This window comes from Zingiber officinale, chromosome 1B (genome assembly GCF_018446385.1).
Source record: "Zingiber officinale cultivar Zhangliang chromosome 1B, Zo_v1.1, whole genome shotgun sequence".
In the NCBI taxonomy this organism is placed as follows: domain Eukaryota; kingdom Viridiplantae; phylum Streptophyta; class Magnoliopsida; order Zingiberales; family Zingiberaceae; genus Zingiber; species Zingiber officinale.
In genome coordinates this window covers 90,629,654-90,640,922 of record NC_055986.1, presented here as the reverse complement: position 1 = coordinate 90,640,922, position 11,269 = coordinate 90,629,654, and the positions used below count along the sequence as shown (strand labels likewise).

The 11,269-nt window shown below is 40.0% G+C and overlaps 1 protein-coding gene across 1 annotated transcript; it reads left to right on the top strand.

The window, feature by feature from the left end:
- The first annotated feature begins 911 nt into the window (after nt 1–911).
- On the top strand, nt 912–2,336 carry LOC122039980 (aspartic proteinase nepenthesin-1-like). Its single transcript, XM_042599380.1, has one exon. The coding sequence runs from the start codon at nt 912–914 to the stop codon at nt 2,214–2,216; it is 1,305 nt and encodes a 434-aa protein (XP_042455314.1). The 3' UTR covers nt 2,217–2,336.
- Nucleotides 2,337–11,269: the final 8,933 nt, after the last annotated feature.

The window sequence follows — 11,269 nt, the reverse complement described above, 5'->3', positions numbered from 1 at the left end:
GGATGAAATTTCACGTTGGGCCCGATATGATTCCATATCAGATGGGCTTTTATGCCGATTCTTTGATTTTGCTTGTTAACATTTAAAATAAATAATGTACACTATATTTGAACTCCAATTTTAGAATCCATAGAATGAATCGGACAGTCCATCGGTGGGTTTGGCCAAACCCACTAATCGTAAAGCTCCGATTGCAACCATTTAAGTTCCTGTGGATTTCTAAAATTGCAAGGAGTCCAAATCTGATGTCCATTATTTATTTTGGCTTCTTCAAATGTATTAAAATGTGATTAAAGATTGACTAATGTTATTCCTATATTCTGCCGATAGAGGAGAGAGAGAAGTGAGAGAAATATAATGAAGAAAAGAAAAACAATATCATGAGGGTAAAATAGGAAATGCTTTTAAAAAAGTGCGCTCTTTGGTAAATTCCAAAGTAGTGTACGCCTTTTGGTAAATTCAGATTTTCAAGTGTGCCCTTTGGTAAATTGTCGTTATTTTATTAATTATAGTTTATCGTTATGTGTTTTATTAATTTAATATGATTTATATATCGAGTGAATATTTGATGAATGAGACCATAAATATTTAATTGATGAAATATTTAATTATGAAATTTAGAATATTTAAATAATAAGATATTTAAAGAATGATAGAGAAGTGGGGGCATCAATATCAATATTATTTAGAAGTACCCTAACAATTTGGGTGGATGCTCTCATAACGATCCACGTGGTTGATCAGGAATTGTTTTGTCTCAACTGCATGATTCATCAGCCAAACTGGATTTCCTCTATTCTAACTGCAATTCAACAATTAATCAAGATTTAGGATCACTATATATGTCGCTCTTGACTTGAAACAATTAGCTGCATGCCATTCTTCTTCTTCTCATCAGCGTCAAGGTCGCCATGGCTAACGTGCTCTACCACTTCTTTATGATGCTTCTGTTGGTTGAGAATCCTCTTGCCTCTTCCACTTCAGGCGATGGGTTTCGACTCACTCTCACCCACGTGGACTCCGCTGCCGGCGCATCACGCACCTTGGCACAACGAATCCACCGCGCCGTCCGCCGGAGCTACTCCCGGAAGAGGGCCATCGAGGCCAAGCGCAACGTCGTGGTTCCTGTCAGCTACGGAGGTGAATCGGAGTACCTAGTCAGCTTCGGCATTGGTTCCCCGGCGCTCCCTGTCACGGCCATCCTCGACACCGGCAGCGACCTCATTTGGACGCAGTGCGACCCCTGCTTCGAGAGCATCCCGCAGCCAAGCCCCTTCTACAATTCCTTCGAGTCCTCCTCCTACTCCCGGATCCCCTGCTCCAACCCCTTCTGCAGTGATGCCAGTTCGATCCTCAGTTCTTGCGCTTCCTCCGAAGGCGACCTGTGCCTCTATTGGATCAGCTACGGGGACGAAACTCGTAGCAGAGGCTTACTCGCGACGGAGACGCTCCGTTTTGGCGATGGCTCGTCGATCCACGGCGTCATATTCGGGTGCGGGTTTTGGAACAACAGCACGCTGTCGAACTTCACCGGCATCGTCGGCATGGGCCGAGGCCGATTCTCGTTGCCGGCGCAGTTGAATCCTCCCAGATTCTCCTACTGTTTCACCTCGATCAATAGCTCCGCCACCAGCCATCTCTTCTTGGGTACCAAGGCCAGCCTGGGAGGAGGAAAGAGAGGAGGAGGAGGAGGCTCAATTGGGAGCACGCCGTTTACCCCCAGCCCCCCAAATCCCTCTTTTTACTACCTCTCCTTGATCGGAATCTCGTTGGGAGGGACTCGGCTCCCTATTCCGCCGAGCGCCTTCCAGCTGAATCCCGACGGCTCCAACGGGATGATCATCGACTCCGGCACCTTCCTGACAATATTGAACCAGCCTGGGTACGACGTACTTAGGAAAGAGTTGATCAAGCAGGCGCGGTTGCCGTTGGCGGAGTCACCGGTGCAGGGCTTGGATCTGTGCTTCTCATTGAAGAAACGGAAGTCAGCTCCCCGAATGCCGGAGCTGGTGTTCCACTTCGACGGCGCCGACATGCGTTTTCAGCGGGATAAGTACATGATATATGAACCGGAGGAGGGATTGTTTTGCTCGGCGATCGCGGGAACGGACGGCCCATCAATCTTGGGCAACTACCAGCAGCAGGACATGCACATCCTCTACGATCTCAAAGCCAACGTGCTCTCCTTCGTCCCGGCCAACTGCGACCGGTTCTGAAGTTAAATGCTGCGCCTTTCCGTTGCAATCTAATAATAAAATTAAGCTGTGTTTCAGAGTATGGCATACGTGATATGTAGTGTTCCTATTGCCACTCAATAAAATTGTACTCTATCTATGAATGTGCTGGAAAAAAGAATTATTGGAGAAGAAAATAAAATAATTAGGAGAGAAAAAAACTACTCTAGGTGGAAGAATATAATAAAAAAAAATAATTATCAAGATTGTCAACTCATCAAATTTTATCTTTATCCTATCACAAACTTTCATCGAGAGTTGTCACCTTATCATTCAATTTCTATCCATAATATTTTGTCTCTATCAATTAAAATTGAGTTTAATTTTCAACACCCTCTCTTAAACTTGATTTTATGACTCCAAGTAAATATCGCATATTGATGAAGTCTTTAAATTTGAGTAGCTTGATAAAAATATTAGCAACTTGATCTTGAGATTTTATGTATTCCACTTGCACCTCTTTTCTTTTAATGCACTTTTTGATATAGTGATAGCGCGAATCGATGTACTTGCTTTTATCATAGAAAATTAGATTTTTTGCTAATGTTATTGTAAACTTGTTATCAACTCGAATCTTGCTTGTCTTATGCCTTCATGAAGTGGAGTTAACTCCCATGTACCTTTCTTTTTTATCACATTGATTTCTTCCTCTATCGCATCTTTCCACTTTTTGCTCTTTATAACTTATTGAAAATCTATAGGTTCACAATCCGCAAAGAGACAAAACAGAGTAATATTATCTTGATTTTCAGTTACCTCATAAATTTTTCATAAGTTTCTAAAGCATGGTACTCTTTCACTTGAAGTTGATGCAGATGAAGTTTCTTGGGTATTTGATGTTGGTGTTACTAGTGGAGTAGTATGCTCCTCTCTTGTTTGCTCCACCCTTGGTTGCTCCACATGTTCTTCTTCAAAGTACGGGAAGAAGTTGTAATCTACATTTTGAGATTTCCAATTACATTCTTCTTCTTCATTAAATATGACATCCTGGCTGATGATTGTCATCCCAGTATCTGGATTGTATAACTTATATCCTTTTGAGTTAGTATCATAGCCAATAAAAATAAACTTCTTACTTTTATCATCCAGTTTGTTTCTTGCTTCATCAGGCACATGAACATGGGCTATACTCCCCAAAACTCTTAGATGAGAAATCCCAGGTTTCCTTCTACTCCATACTTCTTGTGGTGTCTTGCCCCACACACTCCTTGTTGGTGATCGGTTGGATAAGTGTACTACTGCACATGCAACCTCTTCTTCCACTACAAGACAATGCTTTAAAAGTGTTATCTATGTAATTGAAAAAACATTGTTAAAAGCACTGTTGTTAAAAGTCTGCTCAATGACAACATTTTAAAAGCGTGTCGTTTGTAACAAAGACAACACTTTTATAACGTTTTAAAAGCGTTGTCGTTTTTTGTAAAGACAATATTTTTGCAACGTTTTTAAAGTGTTGTCGTTTTTTTCAAAGACAATACTATTACAAAGCTTTAAAAACGTTGTCGTTTTTTTCAAAGACAATACTATTACAACGCTTTAAAAACGTTGGTGTTTTTTTGCAATGACGACACTTTTACAATGTTTTAAAAGCGTTGTCTTTTATAAAAAAAAATAAAAAAGAACTATTTACAAAATTATTATTTTTATATTTACAAAACTATTATTTTTCTTTTACCATATTCATATTTGAATTTGACATATAATAGTAGTTAATCAGCTCAGCTAATGATTTCAAACCAAAATAATAAATCTCAACAACAAAGTAGATATTAATATTTAAAAGAGAAGCTAGCAAATATCAAATTAAAAACTAGTTCTATTTCAAAATAGATAGTGACATTCACATTTAATACAAAAAAGCACAAAATAGCTAGTCCACCTCGAAATCAACGATCTATTTACTTCTACTAGCTATACTAAAAAATGATTGTCGGCTTAAGACCGGGACAAAACACATAGCAATTACTAGCACAATACTGAAGAAGTAGATTGTCTTTCTCAATTCTATTGCAGGAAGAAGCAATTCAATTTTTTCTAGGATCTTTGCGAACTTCGAACAGATTGAACAGTTGGCCTGAAATATAAACAAAAAATTACAGTCAATAATTTGAACAAAAAAATTACTTCTACTAGCTATTGTCTATAAATGAACCAAAAAATTACTTCTACTAGCTATTGTCTATAAATAGACCAAAACTCATTCCTCATAAATAGAAATTGTTGTTTTAACTACATGTCTACATGTTGATATTTCTCCATTCTAATATTGAGCAATTCAAATTTCAGCACAAAATAACTGCTATCATTATTTTGAGTCAACAGTTTGACTAGAAAAGTTTGTTAACAACACGTTCTTTGTACCCATCATGAAAATTGTCCCCTCCAACAAATACAGATTGCTTAAGAAGCAAAACATCCTGCTAAATGCATATAGAGTGCAAATCTCACACTATAAAAAGCTAAAATTTACAAAAGCTGCAAAGCAAGGATACTGACATTTTTAAGGCAAATTATAGAGACAACTGAAGGAACTGAAATACATATGGCAACAAGAAAGGTTATAAGATTAATTTTTAACATGAATGGACTCTGCTATCAACTTGATGTGCAACTCTGTTAGTATTTGCAGCATGTTTCCATGGTATTGAATTAACTACTAAAATTGTATATCAGGGTATAGATAGTCAGCTTCATAAAGAAAGCTTGCAAAATTATGAGTTTAAAATGCTAAATATGTTGGGTTTTTCGGGCCGCGAAAACCGCTTTTCGCGTCGCGGAAACCCCGAATCACCCAAAGCCGTAGATCCGTGCAAGGAAAGCCGAACGAAAATTATGAGTACGAGTTTTTAAATATCTAGATCTACTCCTAGATCTATGTGTTAAGAAGTATACCTTGAAGCGTGCCCTTTCGCGTTCCCGCTCGTCCAAGGAATTGCCAGATCTCTAGACCGTCAAGCGTCGGTCCTCTAGAAGTATCCACACGGACACGTAGGTGGAGAAAACCTCACACAAAGGTGTGCTAGCACCTTGGTAAGATTCGGCCAAGCAAGGAGGAGAGGGAGAGGAAGAGCTTCAAGAGGAAGAAGGAAGAATGCACACTTGAATGAATGAATGAAAATCAATTCACCCCATTCAAAATGTGGCCGGCCACTATCTTCATGTGTAACTCCCCATTAAATGCAATTAATGTGAAGTTATTAAGAAAATAGCTTTGTAACTTCCATGAGGTGGCACCCATGATGATGTGGAGTAACATCATTGGTCCACTTCAATGCCAACTCACCAATGAGGTGGCATAAAGTCAAGTCAAACTTGACTTTTAATCTTCCTCTCAAGTCAAGTCAAACTTGACCAAATCTCTTCCATGGTTGATCGAATCCAACCATTTGATTCAAGCCAACTTAATATAATGAATCTAATTCATTTAATTAAATTGATTCAATGAGTAAAAATCTAAATTAGACTCATTGAACACATGAATCAACTTGAGTCGAACTCAAGTTAGCCCAATTAGGATTACTCTTAATCCAATTTGATTCATCAAATGAATCTAATCCTCTTGGTTCATCATATGAACCTAATCGCCATCTAATTGTCCTAAGTGTGTGACCCTATAAGTTCTTGTAACGTTGGCAATGCCCTAAACCCATTTAGGAGCATAAGTAATGAGCGGTATCTAGCAACACATCATTACTACCCAAGTTACAAGAATGTCGAGATCCGACATCACCTTGTGACTACTAATTGTGACTCTTCACAATATATGACAAGTATCCTTCTATCCTAGACATCTAGATTGATCAATGTGAGGCATAGACCGTGTCATCCTCTAATCAATCTAAATCTTGAACTCCAAGTAGACTCACTAAATCAAATGAGCTCAATATCCCATATTGACTCATTTGGGCATGACCATGCACTTCGTGGTCTCACTCTATCAAGAATACCGATGTCTCTCCCGTCATATAGGAGGGATAGATCCCATCTACATCACTCACATCTCTCTGCATAATTTGTTATATACCCAGTAATCGCCTTTATAGTCCACCCAGTTACGGGTGACGTTTGACGAAACCAAAGTACATAACTCCTTATGTAGGGATCTATGGTGACTTCAGGTCTAAGGACTAGTAGTCATACTAATAGCCACATGAGAAAGTTTATGACACTCATATAACGATCCATGATACTTTCTCATGGCGGGTCATTCAGTATACATTCTCTAATGTATACCCATGTGTCAACTTGATATCTCTATATCCATGACTTGTGAGATCAAGTCATCGAGTTGACCTACATGCTAGTCTTATTGCATTAACATTGTCCCTGAATGTTAATACTCGACTAGGAATGATTAAGAGTAGTGTTCCCTATATCATCTCACTATCGGTTCAACTAACCGATTGATATAGGTGAGAACCATCTACTCAAGGACATTATTATACTTAGTTTATTTGACACCAATACAAGTAAGTATAATAACCAAAATCCAAATGCCTTTATTAATATACAAGAATATGATACAATAAGTCCATACAATCATCAAATGATTGGCTCTAGGGCTCTAACTAACAATCTCCCACTAGCACTAGTGCCAATCAGTATAGGCTCTAAGGCCTAATGACCTAATGTGACCATCATGCTTTCTCTGTGCCAAAGCCTTGGTCAAGGGATCTGCGATGTTAGCCTCTGTAGGTACTCTGTAAATCTTCACATCTCCTCTATCGATAATCTCTCGAATGAGATGGAAGCGCCGTAGTATGTGCTTGGTCAGCTGGTGTGAGCGAGGTTCCTTCGCCTGTGCTATAGCTCCATTGTTGTCACAATAGAGCTCAACTGGGTTTGCGATGCTAGGAACCACCCCAAGTTCAGTGATGAACTTGCGGATCCAAACTGCCTCCTTTGCCTCGATGCGGCAATATACTTCTCATAGAATCGACCATCGTATCTGCTTGAACTCTTCGACAAAGACCACCATTAATGCAAAATACGAACCCCGATTGGATCTATAGTCATCCCGGTCGGTTCTGGAAGCTAGCATCACTGTAACCCTTTACAGCTAGCTCATCATTGCCTCCATATATCAAGAAATATTCTTTAGTCCTTCTTAAGTACTTAAGAATATTCTTGACCGCTATCCAATGACTTTCTGACTGGTATCTGCCCGTCATGCTCAAAGCATACGAGACATCGGTCGAGTACATAGCATGGCGTACATGATCGATCCTATGGCTGAGGCATAAGGATCCGATCCTCTCTCTCCTCTCTAGAAGAGGGACCTTGAGTCTTCGAAGACTCACGCCATGTGACATCGGCATAAATTCCCTTCTTGGAGTTCTGCATGGCAAACCAAAGGAGTACCTTGTCAATGTATGTACTCTGACTTAGGCCAAGCAATCTCTTAGATCTATCTCTATAGATCTGAATCCCTAGAATGCGGGATGCCTCACCTAAGTCCTTCATTGAGAAGCAACTCCCTAGCTAGGTCTTGATAGACTGAAGCATAGGGATGTCCTTCCCAATGAGTAGTATGTCATCCACATACAATATGAGGAAGACAACTATATCCCCTACAACCTTCTTGTAGACACAAGGCTCATCTTCGTTCTTGATGAAACCAAACTGTTTGATTGCATCATCGAATCGAAGATTCCAGCTCCGAGAATCTTGCTTTAGTCCATAAATGGACCTATGCAGCTTGCATACTCTGCTAGTATGCTGTGGATCTACAAAACCCTCAGGTTGTGTCATGTACACATCCTCGAGTAGGTTTCCATTCAGAAACGCGGTTTTGGCATCCATCTGCCATATCTCATAGTCATGGTAGGCTACAATAGCAAGCATGATCCGAATGAACTTAAACATCGCTACTCGAGAAAAGGTTTCATCAAAGTCAATACCATGAATCTGCTTGAAACCTTTAGCTACCAAGCGACCCTTATAGATAAGTCCATCCATGTCAGTCTTTCTCTTAAAGACCCACTTGCACCCAATGGGTTTTACCCCTTCAGGTGGATCAACCAAAGTCCATACTTGGTTGGTGTACATGGATTCCATTTCGGATCTCATGGCCTCTACCCATTTCTCAGAATCTGGTCTCATCACAGCTTCTTGATAGGTGGTAGGCTCATCCTCTATGAGCATAACGTCATCATGGTCAGACAAAAGAAATGAGTATCTCTCAGGCTGACGACGTACCCTATCAGACTTGCGAAGAGGTATGTCTACTTGAACCGGTTGTTGTTCCTCAACTCCTTGTGGAACAACATCATCCACAACACTTTGTGGTTCCAGTTCAATTTCCATCGAGGCATCAGTGCTATTGTTCGTATCTTGAACTTCTTCAAGATCAAACGTGCTCCCACTAGTCTTTCTAGAAACAAAGTCCCTTTCTAGACAGACCCCAGTCTTTGCCACAACTACCTTGTGCAGACTGGGAATGTAGAAGTAATATCCCTTAGTTTCCTTGGGATATCCAATGAAATAGCACTTGTCGGATTTGGGTCCTAATTTGTCTGAGACTTGACGTCATACGTAAGCCTCACAACCCCAAATCCTCATGAAGACACCTGGGCATCTCTCCCAGTCCATATCCTATATGGTGTCTTTATCATGGCCTTTGATGGAACTCGGTTGAGTATGAAAGTGTAGGACCGTTAGATATCGATAGATATGTGGGTGAATATCGATATCTAATAAGACGAGTATCATCGCAGCGGAATACAATAGACACTATGGTGTTACTCGTTCGGAGTTGGGATAGAATCCCACACTCAGCTAGATAGTCACAGAACTCATGGCTAAGGTATTCTCCACCTCGATCGGATCGAAGTATCTTAATACTCTTGCCAAGCTGGTTCTGTACTTCATTCTTGAATTCTTTGAACTTTTCAAAGGATTCAGACTTATGTGTCATCAAGTACACATAACTAAATCTACTGAAATCATCAGTAAATGTGATGAAGTACCTATAACCGCCTCTAGTAGCAACATTGAAAGGGCCACATACATCACTATGTATGAGTCCTAACAAATCAGTTGCTCTCTCGCTGTGTCCACTAAAGGGAGTCTTGGTCATCTTGCCTCATAGGCATGACTCGCATATCTTATATGATTCAAAATCAAATGAGTCCAACAAACCATCCTTATGGAGCTGGGATAAGCACTTGTCATTTATATGACCTAAGCGACAGTGCCAGAGGTAGGTTTGGTTCAGGTCGTTTGACTTAAACCTCTTGGTATTTATGTTATAGATAGGGCTCTCAAGGTCTAGAATATAGAGTCCGTTTGTCAGAGGTGCACTACAATAGAACATATCGTTTAAATAGACGGAACAACATTTGTTCTTTATTATAAGCGAAAATCCTTTCTTGTCCAAACAAGAAACTGAAATTATGTTCTTAGTCAAGGCAGACACATAACAACAATCATCTAATTCTAGTACAACCCCAGAGAGAAGGGATAGATGATAAGTTCCTACAACAATAGCAGCAACTCGTGCTCCATTGCCTACTCGTAGGTCTATCTCACCCTTCGTCAATGCCCTGCTATTTCTCAGCGCTTGTACATTAGTACAAATGTGTGAAGCACATCCGATATCTAATACCCACGATGAAAAAATAGAGAGGTTGACTTCTATAACATGTATACCTGAAGTAGAAATCTTATTTCTCTTCTTCGTAAGATCTTCCAGGTATTCTTTGGAGTTCCTCTTCCAGTGCCTTGCTTGTCCTTGATATAGGTGACAAAGATGTTCAACCATATCGTAAGCACTCATCAACTCATGTTGCTTCTGAAGCTCAGAGTTCATGGTTGCGAGCATAAGACAGGACACATCTAATGCGTTATCTTGATGCTTCTTGTAAGCATCTCGGTCTGCTCGTGTGGCAGTGGCAGGAGGAGCCTCCGGAATGGGCTACTCCAGAACGTACAGTTTACGTTCTTGAGTGAGAACTATTCTCAGATTCCTGTACCATTCCAGGAAATTTGCTCCGTTGAGCTTGCCCTTCTTAAGGACAGATCGCAGAGAGAAAGTGTTCGTATTTGACGTCATGGTTATCTACAACAGAAAATTTGCAGAAATAAATATCATATTCTTTTAAAATCATTTAATTAGGCCTTTAATTAAATGATACTCCCACTGAATTCTATAATTCTTGTGGGACAAGATCCACATCATACTAACCCTTGAGTTAGCTTTGGCTAATACGCCCAAGGCTTAGTATGATCGGTAGGTAACGATTACCAATTACATCTCTATGCAACTCTTGTTTATAAAATCAATATCTGCATTTATATTAAAACTCGAGTTAGCTTTGGCTAATACGCCTGAGAGTTAATATAGATGTGATTTTGACCTATCTTTTCCAACCGTTGGAAGAATGCCTATAGTTGACTCGATCTAACCGAGCAACTAGGAATACTCAATCTAATTGAGTTTGTATTCACTCATGCGTTGATAGGCGGGACCAAGATTGTCCCTCCGTACCCTACCAAGATAATATGTATTGCTCTGCTTTGGCAGATTCAACAATACATGTGATCGAGGTAGTGATAGGTATCACGGCACGGTTAGGCATTTAGAGTTGGTTCGATCGAGATCTAATCTAATCGAAAAGGATGCATCTTGCGCACGACTTAGATCTAATCTAATCGCAAGGGTGCATCATGTGCACGACTTAGATCTAATCTAATCGTAAGGCACTAATTAATTAATTACTTATTAAACATGCATCATATACATAAGCAATTAACTAATTAATCTATTTGTGATTTAGTCATGGCCCTACTACGATCTTCTCAAGCCAATGAGAAGATCGAATGGTCAACCTAGGGTCAATAGCTTCTCCAAGCTCCTCCCTTTGACCACCTTGTGTTGCTCGTGCCCGCCTCGGAACTCCATCTCGTGTGGACCCTCCACCGCTCCAATTTGTACATTACAATTTGAAACTCGAGTTACATTCGAGTCTAAATCTAATTTACAACCAGAATATATGAGAAAGGCACGACTCGCAGGTCGCGAAAAAATAAAAACA